This window comes from Passer montanus, unplaced genomic scaffold (genome assembly GCF_014805655.1).
Source record: "Passer montanus isolate IOZ18808 unplaced genomic scaffold, ASM1480565v1 scaffold12, whole genome shotgun sequence".
Taxonomy (NCBI): domain Eukaryota; kingdom Metazoa; phylum Chordata; class Aves; order Passeriformes; family Passeridae; genus Passer; species Passer montanus.
The window spans coordinates 8699110-8721653 of NW_024358722.1; the positions used below are offsets into that span (position 1 = coordinate 8699110).

A 22544-nucleotide genomic window follows, 5' to 3' on the forward strand; every position below is an offset into this window, starting at 1 on the left:
CTAAAGCACACACCCCTCACCTCAGCCTTAGGGCAGGAAAAGAAATAAGAGAATGCAAACATATTCTAACTCAGCAGGGAGGGGAAGAATCAACTGGAAATGCAGTTATGAGTGTGGAATTAGATATTAGCTACATTTTGTTCTTTATCTTACTCACTTTGAAGATAATCAGAGTTACTAGATTTGAGAGAAGAGGTGAGACATCACAACAATATACACTAGTCCTGCTTGTGTTCACCTGTTTTAGCAAATATAGGGCCACCCCTTTGGAAAAATTTCTACAAATCTGCAGACTTTAAAAAGTTACAGTGAACTGCCACAGGCTTGGGATTCCACAGGAGCACTTACAGGCCAGCAACCTCCAGGGTCAGCACCCAGAAAGCAACTGTTCCCTCTCCTCCCAAAAATACGTGCTTAAACAGGACAGTTTTCAGAACAGGTTTACTTTTCTTCTCCACAGATCTTAAGGGGAAGTTGATACCATTCTTTTTCCTTTTCATCACAAATACAGATACAAGACAATTATGTATCTGATCTTTCAGGACATTTATTTTGTACACAAATAACATTTTAAAAGCTGAAGAAAATTGAGTATTTTTAGCATTTCCGTGAAGCTACTATCTTCTAAATTAACATGAAAGCATGGGTATTCTACTCCTCTACTTAACAGTTCATGTAGAGTAAATTGAGGGCCTTGGAATAACAAGCTTTTTCTGCCACAAAACACTTCCCTTGAAAAGCTTCCATAGTATGAACAGGCTTTGCTGTTTTATATTCAAGGACCAGGCCTTCTCCCATTTCAGTTTTAATTAGTTTGGTATTGACCACTTTACCAGCATTGCTAAAATGAGTACTGAGCCTTATTACAGCTTCAGAGGGAAGGTTAGGAACTATGGCCTGCAGGTCTGTTGTCGACTCCTGGCCGAAGTTGAGCACCATCATGAAGACTCTGTCTAACCCATCCAGCTCCCTCACGTACACAAAGACGTTGCTGTCATTCCAGATGAGGCACATCCAGCCTCGATTCATGGGGAGCTCACTGTTCCGCAGCGAGGTCAGCGCTCTGTACACACTCAGGGTTGAGTTGGACCAGGTGCTCTGGGCCTGCAACAGTCAGCACCAACAGGGTCAGTTCTTGGCACTGCGGGGATACAGCTCCCTTCTCCCACCCACTCAGGCTGCTGAGAACGCACCTATCGGAATTCCGTGCTCACAATTATCCCTCTTCAAATCTGTCTGCAAATTTCACTGAAAATCTGCTTTTCCTCATGCACTTCCTTGGCACGTGTGGAGTGGCAGACGCAGAGTTTATTAAGCACAACAGTTCCCCAGCACTAATGCGATTGCTTCCTCCCACAGCTTCCTTTCAGTACTGTTGATTCAGGAGAAAGCCACAGCCATTCAAAGCTTGACACTGAATCTTTTTCATTGAGTCCAGTCTACTGCAGTCACAGGGTTTATTTCTGCTTTATATTTCTGCTGTCTTAGGGGTTTTTTCTGCCTTCAATTTTGGTCAGCACTGTAGGTCAGCAAAATCTGTTTGATTCACTGCTCTACTTATGTTAGAGTTGGTCTATGTCAAGTTCTTGTTACAAAACCAGTTCTTTCTATTGCAATAGAACTGGGGGGAAAGAAACCAGTTTTCAATTTAACATCAAAAGGATTAAAAGGATGTTAAAGAGCCAAATTGCAACATCAACATCATAATTGTAGTTACTCTACTTAAATTAATAGAGATGAAGTAGCTCCTTGTTGTGCAAGGATTTCCTTTTCCAATAAAACTTGTGAGGATCCAGTGCTTTTTTTTTCCCTTGAGTTTGTTCCCGCTACCAATGCTCACTACCAAAAGGAAGCCAGAGCAAAGTAGATACATTAAAATGTTTAGACCATTGAGACCATTAGTTTGTCACACATGTAGATACCTACTTCCACATTTACACTTTGGTAGTCGGAGTTAACAGGTAACCAGCTGCTGTTGCCTTCAGTAAAACCAGCATTAACTTTTCCATCCCACTGCATGGGGGATTTCTCTGGGAGGGTTGCCTAGAAAATAAAAGTGGTGTTTAGCATATTAAAAATTATTCTTTGAATAGCATGTTCTCACATCTCCCAGATTATCTCCCTTTCAGTATTGCTTTCTTTGGTTTAAGTTAAAAATAATGAGGATGTAATTGTGGTCCAAATCTAAGGAGAAAATGAGAATGAAGACAGTTCCTGAAATGGAGGGAGGGTATAATCTCAGATACAGCATTGCTGGGTAAAATGTGGGATTCCCAAATGACTTTTACTAGAGTTGTCATCCTCTGCAACAGATGGTTGGATAAAAGTTTACTGATGACAGCCAGGATATTCTGATAAATATCTAGGCATGCAGAGAGTGAATATGTGAGGTAATGAGTTCTTAGAAGAGATGTCATTAAAATAACAGTAAACAACAAGTAATTGCTGTTCAGTGTCTGTTATTTTCTAAGTATTGCACTTTTCACCCCAGAACTCTTCAAGCTTACATTTGCAAGGGGTACAATTTTGACAGGACTGTTTGTGTTAGAAAGGTAAAATTATTATTTCCAAGTGCAAAACTATTGAAAACTGGCTTTTAGCTGATTAAAAATGTCGATGTAAAAAAAGTCTGAAGTTCTCATTTTAAAGAATTCAGAAAAATTCTGAAAAAGCTTCCTCATTGTTACTGAAGAGCTGCCAAAAGATCTGACACTTAAATTTAATGATATAAGAGGGCATAAAATATTTTGCACATACTTTGAGTGTTTGTTTTCCATGAAAACTGTTTTTCATATAAAGGACACTTTTCAATACAGTCTGTCAGAGCATCAGCCTAACAAAAGAAATTGTCACTTTGCTTTGTGACATTATAAATAATGGGTTTCTCCTTTTTAGCATATTCTGAAAAGCAGGGAAAAAAATCCTAAGTTTTCAACACTGGTAACACTGCCTCTCATCTTTACCTCTTTCAGTGTCTCCTGAAGTGTTTGAAATGCTGGGACTAAAGCCTATATCATCCTGAGCAAATACTCTCCCATTTTCTTAAGACGCCCATTAATCAGGGAGCCTTCCTCTCCAGCCTGAGTGAAGGGTGGGTTTGCATTTGTTCCAAAGCCCTGAGCCACAGGGTAGCCACTAAAAGAGAGTGAACCCTGAGGAGCTCAGGGTGAGCCACTTTCCTTAAGAGAATCACTCTGTCAGCAGTAATCAGCAGCAGCAAGAAAATGCAGGAGATACTTTGACCTAGGGTTTTCTCAGAGGAAATGAGATTTCCTTTTAAATCAGAGAATCATTTCCCCACATCTGAATCAGACAAGGCTGGAGATGATCCTGTGCTTTAAGTACCTCTTTCCCTTTGACAGAAAGGCAGCCAATGCCATTTCTAACATCGCCGGCAGCTGCCTCATTCCCTAACAGAGGCTTTCCACAGGAAAAGCAGCATCTGCCATAGGACCATGTCCTTACAGTGCTCAAATACGGTCAGGAGAGGCAGAGGTGAGCTGTTCCCTTTTGGGACAGACTGTGCATGATGACCAAAAGCCACCTCTGCTTGCCACTAGGCAGCCCCCACTTCTTGCAGGTCCCTTTTTCTGAGCGTGGGCACGCTCATGACAGCTGTGGCTTGGACAGAATCAGAACCGTGATTTCCTTTAAAAAACAGCCAGGAAATAATGGGCTCTGGCATCATGACGTGGGCACTTCCATGGAAGGAAGGAGACAGCTCAGTTATCTTCCCCCATATGTCTGCAGCACACCTCTCCTAACCCCTGGCCAGGCCCAGTGCTGGCACTTGCTGTCCTTTCTGCTGAAGCAACACTGCTGGAAACCATGCAAGACTGATCCAGAGAAGGACAGAAATCTGCATCCATAACTGAAGTCTACCAGTTCAGACACACATAAAGGCCTTGGTTCTGGTCTCTAGCCTGGCCATTTCCACAAGCTGTACAGAGATTTGCCATGAGGAACATGGAAAACCATTTAAGGAGTGAGAAAGACTGGGTTTGGTTAGCAAAACAAAAGTTCTTGCATTTTTGAATGTTCTGTCACTTGGAACTAAACAACAACAGGACCATTGTCTACATGCTCTTCACTTACATTTTCTGATGCAATGTTCTCCATGCCTATTTCTTCACCATAGTAAGTTACAGGAGTGCCAGGAAGGGTTAAAAGCAGCATGTTCATGACATTGATGTACTCCTTCCCAATCCGAGTTGAAATCCGAGCAGCATTAGGGCTTCCAACCTGAAGAAAACACCATTCTGTTAGACACGCATTATAAAATTTCATGCATATGTGAAACTGATTAACTAATTTGACAAGGTAGTAAATGTTTTGGGGTTTTTTCTTTCCCTTCCAGGCCTGTGAGGTCCATTATCTTTATTTTGATGCCATTACAAATTTCTGTCCCAAAAAATGGAATACACAGAAGTCCTGCCAGCAGCACATGAGGCAGAAGTAAGGAAGAGATGATAAATAACAACTCTCCCTGCTTACAGCGAGGACTGCTCTGCTTGCTTTGAAAAGATCCTTTGCACATTCCAAACATGCTTCCTAGGAAAATGAGGAGCAATGATTTAAGTTAACTGCTCTCCACTGCCTGCTCTTCTCTGCCCTGGCCCCGGGCGAGTTCCAGAATCCATTGCAGTGAGTCAGTTTATGGTCAAAGATAATTGTCCCAGTTCCATTCTCACGGGTGGTTTAGCCACTGGAGACACTAAGGGAGAGGCATGATCATAAATTCCCCTTTTGTCATCCTTGCAAGGGGAGTGGAACTTTTACTGAAGGGCAGGAGAGCCGGACAGTGCCAAGGACTCCAACTACAGCAGCGGAGATTTTTCACAAGGACAGGCTGCTGCTAATCCCATTGAAATCTCTGTGTGTGTGTGTGTGTGTGTGTGTGGCTTCTGTCACCTACAGGAACAAGCCCTTCCTATGAGAGTTGGTCTAGAATTCTTACTGCCCAGTTTGGCCATTTTCCTGCAGGCATGTTTTTCATCCACGAGTTGACAGCTTCAAAAATACTGTTGCCTGATAAATATTTCATGTTAATTAGGTTGAAATTGAAGGGAAAATCTGCTTCTTGGATAAAAGTTGTTCCATAATACATCATTGTTGCTTCAATATCTTCCTTTTCATCATCATCAGAACCCATAAATCTACAAAGAAGTACACAAATAGCTTTTTTGGTTCATTTTTGGTTACACAGAACAGAAATAAAGCTAGAAATAGTTGGACACAGAGCATTAAGAATTATGGTCACTTCCCCCTCCCCTTCAAAAGAAGATTAATACAGAGAAACAATACTTTGTAAGGCAGCTGAGGAATCAAGGAGAAGTACTTCTTGGAAATTGCTGGAGGAAAATCTACAAGAGTCAACACAAGGCTAAAGTATCTGACTGAGGTTTTATGTTTCTGTATCTATGTCCACATGCACCGTTCCAGCAATTTCCATGCTTTCCTTCACAGAAGAGGACCTGTGGGTCCCTCAAGCTGACCAGGAGCCATCCATGTGCCCTTGCAGGCAGCTCATGGCATCCTGGGCTGCACTAGGAGGAATGCTGCCACAAGTGAGGGTGGCAATCCTTCCTCTTCAGTCTGCCACTAAGGCCACTGGGGACTGAAACATCTCTCCTAGGAGGAAAGGCTGCAGTCTGGGGCTGTTCAGCCTGGGGAAGGGAAGCCTCAGGGGGATCTCATCCATGTTTTTAAGGGAGGGTGCAAAGGTGACAGAGCCAGGCTCTTTTCAGTGGTGCCCAGTGCCAGGGCCAGAGGCAATGGGCACAAACTGAAACACAGGACAGGTGTTTCCCCAGGAACACCAGGAAACTCCCACCAGTCAGGGCGACTGAGCCCTGGCACTGCTTTTTCAGGGAGGTTGTAGAGTCTCCATTACTGGAAATGTTCAAAAACCATCTGGACAAGCTCCTGGGCAACTGGCTCCAGGTGGCCCTAAAAATCAGGGAGTTTGGAGCAGAGAACTTCAGGAGGTCCTTTCAAATTCAACCTCTGTGTGATTTTAACATTCTCTGTGTGTCTCACTTGAACTGCACTATTAAAACTAAAGAATAAATCAGTCACGGGGTTGATAAATTAGTGTCTCTGTGATTAGAATGTTTTCCTTGTCTGCTCTACCTTTATACAGATGGAGCAGAGCTAACAGGGCCAATTCCTTTCTGCATACACTGGGGAAGAGATAGTACAGCTTCTGCACTGCTATCTGCACTGGAAGATTTGCATTTCTGTGGCATATTATGTTAGTAAAAGAACATTTTCTTGCTAGCAAGAGGGAGATGAATACTAGAAAACACTGCCAGCTGTGCTGGTTACCTGTATCTGCCAGGCTCTCTGCTGAACTCATTCATGGTGTGACGGAAGCTGCGGATGATGTCATGCAAACCAACTTGTGTGGTGGTGTAGTCATGGTACAGCTGGGAATAGGCTGTGATATGCTCCTTAAAGCAAGGTATAGTACTTCACATTAGTTAATGAATGTTCTAGGTTTCAGAATTCTCCAAATTCTCCCCATTCTTTCCTGAGACACTGCACCAGTTCATGAATTTTTACTGCAATGAGTTCATCATGCTAACACTAACAGCACAGAGCTGAACTGCTCTTGAGGAACTCCAGAGTAGCAGAGGACTGATAATTTTGGATCCCATCCTTCAGCAGGGAAAGCCCACCCACAGAACTAACCAAGAGAGCCCATCTGGAGCAGCGAGCACAGCAGGTGCTGTGGCCCCAGACCAGGCTGCAAAGATGGACAGTGCCCTGACACAGTAACACAACACCACCACCTTGGAGCTGGCCAGCTGTCTGTGATCCCCAGCTCCACAGGAGAACAGTCCCTTAGTGCTGGCACTACCTGGCAACATCACCAAGTTCACTATCAGAGCAAAAGCAAGTGACATAAACAACAGGGAGGGTGTCTGGTCACCTCTCAGTGTGACACATGGCCTACACCAGTGGTTTTTAGTTATGCTCCAGTTCTTACTGGGGCTTCTTGGTGGTGAGTGCTCTTTGTGCAGAGTGCCCGGGACCCAGCCAGCTTCCAAGGCTGACCTGATCTTCCTACAGCCACAATTAAGACTCAAAAGAGTCAAAGCAGGCACTCTTGTCCCCGTAGGAAGTGCAGGAAAGAAAGCAAAGACAGAATATAAACATTACTCCATTCTGAGACTTGTTCACTGGAGGCTCATCTCGGAGATGTGTTGCTTCTAAGAGAAATTTAACAGCGCCAAAACTAAATCCATCAACTCCTTTGCCGAGCCAAAATTTTATAATATCCTAGATAAAAGCAAAAATTGAAAAGTCTGAGTGAGCCCACCCCATTTAAAACATTATATTCTTTAAAAGAAAACTAAACTTGTAAGGAGGTGTTAACACATAACAATTCATTTCTTGATTTGTGCTTCGAATTTTTCAAGAAGCTAAAGTGAATCATGTTGATCTAAGGTCAAATTAATAGCTAAATAAAGTATGTCTCACTATTTCATTCATACAAAAAAAAAAAAGAAAAAAAAAAAAAAGACTGTTTTTTAACTTCTCCCATAATTCAGGAGACCAAAGCCAGGGCACGACTCACTAAAAGCAGTTTCTAATCTCATCCATCAACACAACTGGGCTCATGCTAAGTGATGTCGTTGATGAGCACTCTCATGGCTGCACACAGTTAGAACACATTGATTCAAATATGCAGGAACATGTTGTTCTGCACAAACTTTGTGCCACCAATTTTCTTTTACACAATAGCGCTCTTAAAACATTTGTTCTCTCTTATTTGACTGATGCAATTTTAAAAAAAATTTTTCAGACTTATTTGTTGATTTGCAGGAACATAAGAAATTATCATAAGAAATTACAAATGCTATTGATTTGAAATTTCACTGTCAAATTCAAATCTTAGTCACTATTAATAAAATTATATCCTACTTCACCAGCTATATTACTACAGTTTTAATTGCCCCAGTTTTGACAAAAATTCCAAAGTTCAGTCCCTCTTGAGTGGTTTTTGCAAATGTCCTTTTAGTTGTGATATTTGTCTTCGTCTGAGGAAAAAAACATTTTTAAGATATATTTTTTAAAGTCTCTTGACTTGCCTTTTTAAAACACATGAAGTACATTTGTCTGAACACACTGGAGCAGAATTAGTACCCACTCAAGCTGTACAGATTTTAGTTTGGCAAATAAAGACTGCCCCACTGAGCTGCACTTCCTCGTAGCGCCATTCTGAAAGCTGCAGCTCTCAATACGGTGTCTGTCCAACACTGAATCTACCCAAAAATGTTCATGCTTATACCTGTGCTCAGCACAGAAGCAAACAGGGTAACAGGGTATCAGCACTGCAAACATCAGGCACTGATGTGGTTCTCACTGGCACCAATCTATTTACACATGAAAGCCACAACATGCTGGTTGCTGAGTTTGGCTGCTCTTGGGTGCCCTTGTGCTGCTGAACCAAAGACTTAAGCTTCTCTGCAGAAGTCCATTTGCTTCCTGCTCAGTCTTCCTAACCTTCAGGAACAGGATTTTGAATTAAAATACTAGACAAAAATTATTCTTTAACATGATCTTCATACACATTTACCAAAGGTTGGTGTTACCAGGACAAACTTCCCAACTTCCATGTATTCTTTTTGGTTTGGTTGTTTGGGGGTTTTTTGGGTGTTTTGTTTTTTTGGATTTTTTTTTTTTTTTTTTGCACAGGAAATGCAGCATCTCTTTGCTACTGGAGTTTCACTAGTCCAGGTATCATTTACAAAAGGAATTAGCCAACATCATTAAAAAGCATGTGCAGTGCTATGGGGGAAAAAAAACCCATGCAAATGGCAAGATGTGGCATTAAGGGAAGTACCAAGACACAGAGAGGTTCCTGGCAGAGTTCTTCAAGGACCAGCTCACAAGCAGTCTCATTGTGTGCTTGAGTTAAAAGGTGTGACCAGAAGCGTTTTGTTTCTCCAAGCTCATGCAGCACCCACGTGCTGAGGGCAGAGGCCCCGCAGAGTCCATCCCAGGAGGGCTGGGCAGCTGTGAAGAGCAGCGCCCACGAAATGCACCACAATTCAACAGAACAAAGTGGCAAACCTTATGGATTCAATTAAACATATGAAGTAGCTGTACTACCTGCTGAGGGATAACTTGCAAAAAGAAGCAGCAGTTGTCAGGCTCCCCATATTCAGGCCTACATCCCCATATTTTAATGAATCCCACTTTGTCTGCTAGGAAACAGTGCAGACAGGAATGAGATTCCATCGGAGCAGCACCATCACCACGGCTCTCACGGTGAAAACACTCATTTCCTGCTGCAAAGTCATCAGACATGTGGACAGATCGAAACTCACTATCTCCCCCTTATCAACAAGCCCAGGCATTCCTTGTAATTCAAATCAGCATTGCCTCTGCTTACCCAAAATGCAAATATCTCTCTGCTAAACAAAGTGCCATCCCTCCATTTCCCTGACTAATTAACAGCTCTTAGTATCAACAGAGGTAAAAAACTTCTCTGCACTTGACTTCCACAGGGCTTCAGAGCTGCTGTGCTGTGGCTCAGCACCAGTGGCTTTCATACTTACATGGATTTCTTGCTGGACAGCAGGGTTGCGAAAATTTAAGTCTGGCTGTTCCTTCCCAAACTGATGGAAATAGCATTGTTTTCTCACCTCGTCAAACTGCCAGCTGGAATTCCCAAAGACACTCACCTGCTCAGCCAAGGGAGAGAGACAATCAGAACTACTAACTTAACAAACATTTCCTCCTATGCACACATTAAAATGTGGGGCCTTACAAGCAAAAAATAAACCACAAAATGCCTAATCGGTGGACTATATTTTGAACAGATTTTGGTTTCTATTATTTTCGTTTCTTTTTGCCACTAATTGCTCTCCCTTTAGTTGTGCTTTGCCACAGGTATTTCTTGTTCAATGTTGTAGATTTTGAAGATTTTTTTATTAAGTTAACTTTCACTGGGAATTATCTGAAATAGAGGGAAAAACATGGGTGGGAACATTTAGTTTGGAATTACTTCTAAAAACTTATTTAAAATAGCTTTAGTTAACTTTAGAGCTTTCTGGAATTTAGTACTATCACTTTGAAGGGCCAACAACAGTCAGCAAGTTAAAAATGTTAAACTTTATCACCATCTCTCTAATAAAAGATTCCAAAAGCTAATATAATTCTTAAGACTCTTAAGTATAGAGAGAAATTATACAAATTGCTACAAAGTATTAATTCCACCTGGAGTTTTTAGTATATACAAATTCCTAATCATGCACCTACCAGTTCAAATCTAAAATAAATCTATTTGAAATAGGCAACACACTTTCTGGCCTGATCACTTTCCAGAAAAAATGACAATAGCCAAGATCACATTGTTTTGTTTCCTTCCCCACCAAATATGATTTCGGAGTACCTGTCACACAGTTTCTAGAACAGAATACACAGAAGGGGGCATGTGTGAACAACTTGGGCACAACCTTTTTTTTGTGCGTGTGTTTGTTTAATGAACAAAGATTTAATACTGAGGTGAAGAAACAAAGTAATTTTTAAAATTCCACTTTAAGTAAGAACTTTTCAAGTGACCCCCCAACCTGGTTTAAATCTTAATCTGCACTAACTCATGTAGTAACATCAGTTTGTACCTCTCACCAGTCACTTACGACCCCGTGAACACTGGGACAATCATGTTACAGCTGACTTTGCTCTGTGGCATCCAGCTTGGGATGTGTGCGTGTCCCTTGCCGTGTTTACCCAGTTGTTGGGAGGGATGAGTGAGCCAGCAGCCTGCCTGCAGTCCTGCCAGATGTAGTAGTCTGTGTACTTCCCAGTCCGATTGCGGCTCAGCTGAAACCACCGGTGTTTGTCACTTGTGTGGTTTGGTATTAAATCCATTATCACCTTTAGCCCTTAAAAATAAAACAAAAACATAAAAAACCCCGTCAACCCTCCCCCTGCATTACAACATTACATTTAGCCTTTTAAGACAACGTTCATATTTTTTCCAAATGCAGTATCAGAGGTATTTGGGCTTCTTCCATGCCAGAGGTCTGGTGAAGGAGAGGGGCATGAAAACCCCACAAAAAGTACCAGACTGCCAAAACAGTTAGAGCTGACTGGTGTTTGCAAGTAGCTGGAACACAGCTTGGGAGGGAAAGAAGAGTGAAGCGAACAATCAAAACGGATTTCTGCTGTTCTGAACCACTTATGAACCACTTTCACTAACTCTGACTTCAACATCTGTCTCGCACCTCCCAGGTGAGAAAGGCACTTCACCAGTCTAGCATCAATGATCACACATTCTTCATCAGCCTTCCTAAAGAACAGACATTTTATTGAAACCTCAGATATTTTCAGACTCACAAACCATTTTCTGTCCAGCCCAGCAGCTGTAAGAAGAAACACCTGAGCAAACATTTGGTCTGAGGCATAAAAGCACCAAAGCAAGGATGCAAGGGCAGGAAAGAAGCGTGTGTTCCCTCATGTTCAGTCAGACAGAACTGCATCTCAGCTCGATCCCAGCCTTCCAATGCCCGTAAGACAGGCAGCAGGGAGCAGGGATGGCTGCCAGCCCACCACCCACAAACACCCTCCTTGCAGAGGACATGCAGCTGCCCTGTGCTGCTGCTGTAGCTCCCTGTGCCCTCTGTCCTGCTTTCAGCACTGCCCCAGAGCCAAAGGGCAGGAGACAGCAATCACAGAGCTCACACTGCTGTGGAGCTGCCTTGTACACTTTGCTGGCACCTGCATCTGTTCCTGCTCAATGCCACCACAGGGGACTGCCAGGAGCACAGACTGGAGTCCCTGTAAGGTCCATCTTTTTAACAGAGTTACTTTGATGGAGGTGCAGCTTACCTTTGTCATGTATGGCTGCAATCAGATTCTCAAAATCTGTCATTGATCCAAAAATGGGATCAATGTCATAAAAGTCTTCAGCTCCATATCCAAGGTCTTTTAAAGGGGACTTAAAGAAAGAGGTGATCCAGATGGTTTTGATATTCAAATATGTAATATGGTCCAGTTTTTCTTGGATACCTATTTAAAAAGAAAAGGACATCATCTGTTCAGAAAAGACAAAAGATTTTTGTTTGTACAGGGGTCCCTTTATCTTCCTGACATGTTACTATAGTATAAAACTACAGAAACAGTTTCTGCCAGTACTGCACAGTGTGGCTATCACTTCTTGTTCAGAAATGCATTGTCCATTTTGGTGTTGAGCCTTCCCTTTCTGCAGGGCACTCTCAGCTCAGCTACTGACAAGTGGCATTGCTTCCTTGCTATCAGGTGTCCCATCTCCACGCATTTTTAGCAGCTGATTATACCTAGACCATGAAGAAAACAAGAAATAACACATCTTTCTCCCCTCTTCATCAGTTTTAGTTTTCCTTAGGAAGAGCAGCCACCAAACATGACCAGGTGTTCAGCACCACTCATCCTCCTGACTGGACTCAGTTTTCTGGAGGTATCTGACTCCGGTAGCAGCTGTGCTGCTGCTTGCTCTCAGCACCATCTCTCAACTTCCTTTCTAATTCCACACTTAGACTTGACTAGAGCAAACAGCTCCTGGATTTATTCACAACAATGTGAGTTGCTATTAACTTATTCTCTTACTTCTCTCCATTAAGGTGGCTTTGTCTATTGGACTTTACTTTTCCACTGGCTTTGCTTTTCATACACACTCATACACACACAGCTGTCACACAGCAAGAATGAAAACTGACCCACCTTTCAGATCCCCATTCCCATCCATGTTGCTGTCCCTGAAGGAGCGAGGGTAGATCTGGTAAATAGGACTGGCCTGCCACCAGTCAAGGCACTTTGGAGAGAGAGCAATGATGGCAATGGTAGCACACACAAGCACAACAGAACCAGCAATTACGAGCCAGAAGAGGATCTCCCTGGTGACTCTGTAGCAGGCTTGGCTGGAGAACTGCAGCAGGACCTCCTTTGGCATCCCAGCATAAGGCTTCAACACTGTCTCCTCCACAGCCACTGAGTCCACATCAACACTGCACGTTTTTGGCATTTCTTCTTGGCTACTGGTGGCCGTTTCCTTGTCCTCAAAATCCTCATTTTGAACAAATCCATTGTTCTGCACACCTCCCTTCTCACTCAGCTCCATAGGTAAGCTCCTGGCTTCCACCTCAACTGGTTTACTTGACAGTTCTTGTCCTGGAGCCTCTGGCCACAGCACCTTTGTTCAGTGAAATGAGAAGCAGTGCAATTAGCTATTCTGGGTTGATAATCAATCCTGACCAACTGCTCAAAGTTCAGAAAGGGACAAAAAGGGCAAAGTGCTCACGATGTTCTGCATATTCGGCATCTTCAGCAAGATAACAAAATGCTAGAAGAAAGGGCAGCCCTCCAGGGAAGTAAAGCCTATTGTTGGTACCAGCTGAGCACAGTTATGTTTACTTTTGCTCTCTCCAGCACTTCTCTTCCCTTTGACAGCAGGGGGAAATTCAGGTTTTACCAGTATCAGATCTAGCAAATATGCAGCTTTCCAGACTGGTCATAGTCTCCCCTGCCTGAAGCAGTCTGAATATGGGTAATTTAAACACACTCAGCAAGATAATGAAGTGTTGGCAACCACTGGCCCAAATGCAACAAGATAAACTAAGGAGAAAAGAGTCAAAGGCTGGTTGTGCATCTTTTTCACAGTTTAACTCACGTGCTCCCAGCCCACCCCCAAATCCTAAGCACCAACTCCTGCGGTACATACCGATCCTGCGACTCACAGCAGGGTACTGGGGTGGACTGCTACACCCAGAGCCAGCCCGGGGCAAGACAGGATAGCTCTGCACAGGCACAAGAAAAACTCAAGAGAAAAACCCACTGCCCACTATTAAAATCCATCCTCCCATTATAAGAAAAAAAATATTTATAAACAAACAAGAAAAAAAAAAAAGAAAAAAGAAAAAAAAAGGAAAAAAAGGGAAAAAAGAAATGCTTGTAAGAATTGCTCCCTTCTCCCTCTTTCTCCCCTTTTCTACAACTCTAGGTAGGAAAAAGCATAGCCCAAAGTCTGCACAAACATGCACATCTGTACACACCTGTGTGCCCTAAGCCCCAAGTGCCTAAAGTCAGCATCAAGGTATCCCTTTCCACCAGTAGCCCCTGCCCAGCATACCAAAGGACACACAAAGCAATACAGATTTGCCAAGGAGCTGCCTTATCACCTGTAAAAGTCAACTCCTACCTCTGACCATAGGGTCAGGGTCCTAAGGAAACTCTTGGACAGTGCAGTGGAGACAAGGTTGGGTTGTGACTCAAAAGAAGTGTTTATTATGTTTGCCTCAAGCCTTTAAAGAAGTTTATAAACTACGGACTGTAAAAAGTCCAGCATGCAATATTCTAATTACTCAAAAAAGTGTTATTTCTTCAGTAGCTGAGCTAAGAACAGGTATTGATGCTGACAGATTTAATTCTTTCTCTTCCTAACAGCAGTGCCTGGCAGCAACCTCAGCCTGTGCAGTGTCAGGCAGCTGTGGGAGCATCTGAGATAAGAGCTGTAGTGGCAGTGCCTGTAATTCAGTATTGCCAGGAGATCCAGAAGTGGGAAATTATTTGTCACTGGTTCACTCCCATTTAATGACTCTACAGTCTTAACATCATCATATCAGTAAGCTGTAAAAGTTTCCAGACAGGCACTGTACACTCAGGGCGTACACTTGTATTCAACACAATGCCAGTGACTCCTCACTCCATTTCAATTGTTTCATTTCAATGTCTTAACTTGTAATGAAAGTAGAAAATGTGCAAATACAGAAATTTTTTTAGACTGCATGAAATACACCTCAAGACCTGGTACTCCCCAGCTTGCTTTTTTCACCCCAGCTTGCTTTTTCCCCTCCAAACTCAGAGGTTTAAAAACATAAGTATCTTCCTGCATGCACAAAAGCTCCCTCAGTCACGCAAGCACAGCAAAGCAAGTGAGAGGCAAGAGCAAATGATGGCCAAAACACAAGCATCTGCCACAGAAGCATGGGTCTCATAAGCCCAGGAGACTCAGGACAGTCAAGTGTAGAGTATTACACCCACCAGGACTGCTGGAATCAAAAAAGGGAAACTAGTTCCAAGTATTTCAGCTCCCTCCCATCTCTTTTCTCTAATCCAGTAAACTTTCTGATGATTACTGCCTGCTTGGACAGGTTTATTTGATCTAAGGACACAGGTAGCTTACCCTTGACACACATACTTTTACAACTGATAAAGGCCAATTTAGTATCTCACTAGTCAGAAGCTGCCACTGCTCTCTGTATGTGTGGCTGGGAATCCATTCCTTTCCCCTTATTCGAGCATCTTTCGGGAGCAGCCTGCTCTTTGAATCCCGCTGTGCCAAAGCTGTTCCTTCAAAAGAGCCCCTCTGTCCTAATGTAATCCCCAAGTAACATTAAAGGCTTATTTATACCTTAAGTAGGTCAGATCGTGTCTTAATTGCCAAGCGTCTGGCTGAAAAGAGGAGGATTATAGCGCTCTGGTAGATAAATGCAGCACGCAGGAGGCGGAGGCCATGGATAGATGAATCCAGATGAATCCATGTGCGCCATCTCCGCTGGCTGCAGGGCACGCAAAGACCCAGCAACACATCACCGTGAGGCTGAACCAGAACACAGCCGTGCTGGCTATTCCCCAGTGGCAGTGCTGGTGAACACGCTGTGCAGTGGGGCTGAGCGGGCTCCCAGCCACTGCAGTCCTGTCCCACACCAGCTCCGCCCTGCTCCGTGAGAAGAGCCGAAGCACAAGCAGGTACCAGCAGAACACAGGTACACTTAGGGTAGGCACCTGGGCCTCAAAGCCTAAAAATTCCTCTTGAAAGCTTGGAGAAAATATACAGCCAAGGAGCTTAAAATAGGTCTGGATTATCAACTACCACAGGCCCAGGAGAACGAACAAAAGAATCTGATATTGTCTCCTGTATGATTTTCCTTACAGACTAAAAATAAAACCACACAGGTATTGTGTTGTTATTACAGACCTATTTTTTTCCCTCTCCTCATCCTGAGGAGTTGCTTGCCTTAAAATTATTTGATAAAGGAATAACATAAACTTCATCTTAGAAAGGCAGATCACCAACAACTCCCACTGAGCTTTAACTTTTTCCTTTTAAAATATATTTTATGTATGCAGGCATTATGCATCTGGCTTGCTCTCAAGCAATTCTGAAATGGTTCCCTCCTGAGCTATTTTACAGTTTAGCAGGAGTAACTAGCCAGTGTAACTGTGTTAGCAGAATCCACTGAAAGGCATTAAGTAGTAAAGAAAACACTTCATATTCTGTGCCAGTTACTCTGTTTACCTCAGGGTTAGGTAGGGAAACAAAACCAATCTCTATGTGGGCAGTAATAGCTGCTATCTCCACACAGATTGCCATGGTTATTTCTGTAAGATGGAGGGGTTAATTTTCACAAGTATTTCTTATATATAATTATTTAGATGCACTGACTGACTTAGTCATGTACTGTTTGATGCTCTACAAATGCCAAGTAGCTTGCCAGTTCCTCAATACCACACATATTACCCCGAAAACCATGCAGAGGGGTGATTATGCACCCTAATGTGCTAAGTGTAGGAAGACATTTATTGTTAAAAAGTTCCCTTGCTTTATGCTTTTTCATTAAAAGGTTTGTTGCCACTGGAACTCTTCTGACATAATGCACTTTAAATATAACCTCATTATTTAGAGAATCAGGGCCAGATTTACAGGTATGTAAAAAAGGCAGACACCTCAGCAGCAGCTTTACCTCAGCAGCTCCCACAAGACTGATGGATAGTCTGACCTTTAAAGCTACCTTTCACTCAGCACTAAGAAAATCCTCCCTTGACCCGGAGGGCAGCTGTCAAGAGAGAGAAGGGCTAGGGGAACAAGTTTCTGACATGGTATCTTTTACCATGAGCATGTCTGAAGTTTCTGCCATCAGCCTGAAGTCCTGGGGGTGGCAAAATGTAATTGCACAAGACACCTGTGACAGGGTTTGGTGGGGGTTTGTTGCTTTTTCAATGCTCTTAGTCCACTAATGGACAATGTGATTAAAGGTTCATGTCATTATAAACGCTGTAATTAGCTACTGCTTGGCTCAGGGGATATTTCAGGAGTAGTTTCAGGGGAAGGAGGCACCCAGCCCCTGCCCCCCATGGCTGATCTACAAGGCTGGCCTCTCCCACTATTTCTAATGAAAACAATTATCCACTAATTCCTGCTGTTATCATAGCTGCAAGAACAAGAGCATGCAGCACTGACTCCTGGATGCTTCCCCCCCAGAGGGTCAAACCCTACATACAACCCACAGAAAAACAAACTCGAGGTTTGCTGTCTCTCCAGGAGGAAGCTCACTCACATTAACTGTGCTCATTTCAATTTACACTCTTCCCTCTGTGGCATTAATCTGCCCCATTTCTGTCCTAGAGGATGACAACTTCCCAAGGATTTTCTTTTCCAACCTACTCCTCAAAACCTTTCCCAGCAAGAAACCCAGACAGACCTTGCTCTTGCCCTTGTACAAGCTGGAGAAGTTCAGCATGGTATTAAATCATGGCAGACTGCTGAAGTTTGGATGGCTGTAACTCAAGAGTGACCTTGAGTTAGTGAAACATCCCTGAAGTGGGAGATCTGCAATACAGACAGCACAGCCAGGCAGCACAACATGAAGCCAAGGAGAAGCACTGCACTACATTGCCACCACATCCATCCCTTCAGTTACCAAAAAGACAGCACCCCACAAGCTGCCTTTGTAGGGCTTATCTCTGAGAACAATTTAAATCCACTGAACAGGAATCTGAGGAGCCAGGTTTTGGTCTGCTGGGCACAAAGCACTTCCTCTTGTGGGAGGATGGATTTATTGGGAGGCGCTATCAGGCAACAGCTGTCACCACATGAGCATACCTATTTCAATACTATACAAGATGTACAGCTTTTCACAGTGCCTCAGCTTCCCCACCGGCAGGAATAACACACACGGTATCACAGATCATATGGTGCTCCATATAAATTTATTCCTTTTCCCTTGTCTCTCTCAGTGCATCAAGATAGGCTTTCCTGCAAGCAATTTACTTTTTCACAAGTATCAAATCAGTGGCAGGTATTCCGCAATGAAATATACCCAGGTTGTGCTCCTGTGAAATAATTTCCTCCTGGAAGAGCTCAGTTCATATAAAAAATCTCCAATCTGTACAGAAAACTTCACTCTCCAGTTCTGAACTGCACCCCAAGGTTCTTACAATGGCTGCTTCTGACCAACAGTTCATGGATTCCACATCACACTGTCAACAGTCCAGCAGCAGTAATGTGTGTAAAAATCAGTGTGAGCACTGGAAGTGAAACCAAAGAACTGAAAGCACACATTCTGTAAAAAAGCCCCAAACCAACAAAACTCCTATTCTTCAATTCAGGACCTAGCATGCTGCACAGCAGCAGCTGGCACATGCAAGGGTCCATACTCAGGGAAGGGGCTCTCTGATCAGCACAGACTAGACGTCTGTATCAAGAAAACATTCCACAACTACAAGAAGTATTTTCCAGATATACCATTCAGTGTGGACACAGGAAGCAGAACTTCACCTTAATTTCATATTCACCTGAATGTACAACAACTGAATAAAGACAATCTTCCTCTAAGTTAGAAGAACTGCTAAAACTCTAAGTAGTACCCTCATAAACACTGACTAAAACAAGTTTTGTTTTGGAACTGTCTGGCCTTCAAGGACCCAGCCATGTGGGTGAAAGCACTGCTTGGTGCAAGGTGAAGAAAGCATCACCTGCAGGAAATACCAGCCTTTCCATCTTGAGCTTCATGAGTCCCTGGAACTGTGTGGGCTCTTCAGTGCCAGATCTCACATTGCTTATCTGCACAGAACAGCTCTGGCACCTTGCTTGTTTATGGTGGTGAACCAGAGACAAACAATCCCACATCCTGCAAGCACTCACACAGTGCATTTAAATGCCCGCTCCATTCTCTCCACTCTAACAGAGAAGCAAATCAGCACCACACACACCCAATCCCCCCTCCAAGAAAAACTGAAGTACATTTCTGCTCTCCATTCCACATGGATATGAGGCAGTGTCTCACAGCTCTCATGCTGCTTGCTGTGCTATGTTCTTTGGGAGTCTGTTGTACCAAGTACAGAGGAGCAGTGCAAACTTTTTATTCTGAGTGGATGCCCTGCTTGCATTTCAAAGACAGATCTTCCAAATATTTGAATACTGCAGGCTGAACTGGAAGACAGCTGCACAACATCTTCAAGTCAGTGATAACACAACACCCATTTGGTACATATTTTTCTCCTTTCCCTTCATTTAATACAAAATCTTTTCTTTAATGCAGTTCAAAGCATAGGAACTACTAATATCATATGAGAAGTCACATCTTAAAGCTAAAACTTTGTTGGGTTTTGGGTCTTTTTTTTAGTTCACAGAAATAGCACTTGAAATAGCATCTAAAGTTGCTGCAGTTACTCCCATGCTTGGACCTCTGGGTTTTTTTAATTCTTGAATATGAAGTTAAATGCAGTAACTGTAATCTCTGAAGCAGCAGCATGGAACTTCCTACATATTTTTAAGGTAAGGACAAGTAGGAATGAAGAGATGAATGTAAAATATATTTTCCTAATTTTAAAACTTCACAGCCAGCATAACATAAAAAGTACTAAGAGACTGAGAAGTTCCTGTCAAGTGCCACCACTTCCAAACACCTTGACACTATTTGTGTTGGCAGTGTATTTCCAAAAACTATCTCCTTCCAAAGTAAATGCAGATTTATTGGAGTTGGGAAAAAAATTTTGGTTTCATTTCATACATTTTCTGCTCCCAGAGTTGAAATATTCATTATTTAAAATACACTAAGAAAACATATCTGCCTTACATAACTAGGCCAAAATCCTTCTTGTACCATTAAAATCAGATGCATTTATGAAAATGACCATTGGATAAAGGATTTTTAAAAAAAACCCTCACATCATCCAGTTTCCCCTAATAACAAGTCAAATAATGTAAATTATCTGAAGATTAAGCAGGCATCCATTTTGCATCTGAGTAACCTGCCAAACAAAATAAAACCAATATTCACAGAATTAATTTGATGAGAATGGTGTTACGAAGCTTCCTTACAAAAATAATGGGAAACATCTCTTCATTAATGCAATTTAAATATGCATTTTCCTTCAAAGTTAAAATGCATTTACTTCAAAGTTTCCAACTAACTTCTAAATGTAATATTTACTAATTGACATGTTCACTCCCCAGAGAAGTAGCTAAAATACATCAGTATAGAATGGTGCATTTTCACCACAGTTTCTCTTTTTGCACACAAGACAATTCAGGGATTTTTTTGAGAAAATAAATCTTGCAAGGAATGTAACATACACAAATATTTGAGGTTCTCTCTGTAAGTCCTGGATGCTAACTTCCAAGAGTAGGGTTTTATGTCACAAGAGAGAATTTTCCTTCTATGAATTTCTGCCCAGTTTCTTTCAGTTAGGCTTTGCAGCTCTTTCAAAATGATAAAGGTAGAACACATTTGGTCATTTTCTGACAGAACCTTGCATGTAAGCTCTCTGAATAATATTTGTTCAAAAATATCCAGTATCTACCAAACACATTCCAAAAGCCACCTGGAAAAGGCCAAAAAAGTAAGTATTTTTATATTTAAAGATCAGACAAACTTCCAACACCACCATCAGGGGTCTCACGAATTTCATTCCACCTTTTTAAAGGTCGAGGGCAGGGTCCTTTACAACACTAAACACTACTGCACCATAGACGCAACTTCCCACAACTCACCTTAGATTCCAGAAATCTGAGAAAGCAGAAAACCAGGGTCAAAGTTATTTCTGAAGCAGACTTGACACAACAGGAAAAATTATATCCAACAAGACTGAATTAGTTGCCACAAGTCTTTAAGAATGTGTATTCATTCTTGCTACAGTGTTTTTCATCCTTTACTGGGAAGGATAACTGCTTTCAGAGAAAGATTACCCAACTGATGGGAAATGTCCATTTTTTTTTACCCTATCAGCCCATCCCCATGACCTGAACCCTAATCAGTTTTTGTTAGGTTTAAAAGGAGGTCTGATGCAATCATTAACTGATGATTCAGCCATTAATCACAGCAACCACTAATAAGCACAGCAAGGACTTCTTCTCTGAAAATTCCCAGTCAAGCTGCACATAGACAAATAAGGAAATAAGAAAAGCCAAGAATCAGAAGGAAGATCTCAGTATTCCCAGTCAGTCTTTGAATGCAGACAACAGAGCAAAGGAGAACTTCAAGATTTTTGAAGACAGAAATGTAAAGTCTTTGGGAGAACATGACATTTGAGACATACAAAGAGGTAAGTACAGCAGCACTGGTGAAGTGATAGAGTGAATAATGGAAATGAGAGATGAGCACCAACAGTGAGCTGAACACAAACAGGAGGCACAGGTATGCTAAAATGCAAAAGTTGCTCATGTTTTGATCAACGGAGAAGCAGCCAGGTACAAACATGAAACAGCATAAACCAAGAGAAGCTAAGTCAGGTCTGTACAGCAACAGCCCAAACACACACAGGATAAGTTCAGATTGGCATACAGAGAAAACAGGTTACAAAGACATGAGAGATGGAGCTTCAGCTGCATAAATTGCATACTTACCTGGATTAGACTGCAAAAATTCAGTGACTGGGTCCTTTCTTGTGGTTTTGTCAAACAGTCTTCATTTCTGGGAGTAACCCATGGAGTTGCTTACCTTCACCAGTGCAGCTCCCTCCAACTTCATTTCATTTAGAGCTAAAAAAGAACTATAAAGAGCCAAAAGCAACAAGCCTTCAGACAATACTGAAGCCAACAAACTGAAAATTAGTTGATAATTAAAAATTGCTTAGCATTGTGGCCTTTTTTTTTTTTTTTTGCCATTATAGGCCTATACCTAGTGATAGGCAGCACTGCTTTTAGCTTCATCTTGCAGAGGTAAAAGTTGCCTACTACAGGTTGGTTCAATGCTGTAACTAATCCAGAGTTCCTATTGTTTTTGATTTCTACTCAAAGTGCCAAGGAAAAATGACTGGTTTTCTGGGGCTAATTTTACTATTTATAATTTAAGCTAGTGATTATGTCTGATACTATACCAAGGTTCAGAGATGAAGTGGCTGACTGAACTCCACTTTACACATTATACCAAGAAACTACTTAACCACTAATAACCAGCCTCTGATATGCTAAAAGAATCAACAACTTAACAGTTTGTTTGGTTTTTGTGCTTTTGGATTTTTCTGTTGTTGCTTTTGTGTTTTGGTTTGTTTTGTTTTAAACCACCCAAATAGCAAAATCAGCACCAGATTCACCTTTAGGGCGATGAAAAATATGGATATTTTGGCCAAGTCTTGCAAAGGTTTGCATGCAGGCTCAAATAATTACGTGAAGATCCAGCCTATTAAGAGCAGAGTGTCTTAACCCCTAATATGAAACCTCTGAGGTCAGAGTGACATCATTTACATTTGCATCTACTTCATTACCCCCTATTTCATTTAACGTGTAAATGAACAGCAGTTAAAACAGATCTTTATTCTGCTCAGAGAGCAGA

General features: G+C 42.2%; 1 protein-coding gene across 1 annotated transcript; it reads right to left on the reverse strand.

The window, feature by feature from the left end:
* Positions 1 to 26: 26 nt before the first annotated feature.
* On the reverse strand, positions 27 to 21917 carry SLC3A1 (solute carrier family 3 member 1). Its single transcript, XM_039697837.1, has 11 exons — positions 21617 to 21917; positions 12715 to 13183; positions 11845 to 12024; positions 10744 to 10898; positions 9570 to 9695; positions 7165 to 7284; positions 6328 to 6452; positions 4958 to 5156; positions 4096 to 4242; positions 1927 to 2043; positions 27 to 1104 (listed from the first exon to the last, which is right to left on the reverse strand). The coding sequence occupies exons 2-11, from the start codon at positions 13109 to 13111 to the stop codon at positions 664 to 666; spliced, it is 2007 nt and encodes a 668-aa protein (XP_039553771.1). The 5' UTR covers positions 13112 to 13183; positions 21617 to 21917; the 3' UTR covers positions 27 to 663.
* Positions 21918 to 22544: the final 627 nt, after the last annotated feature.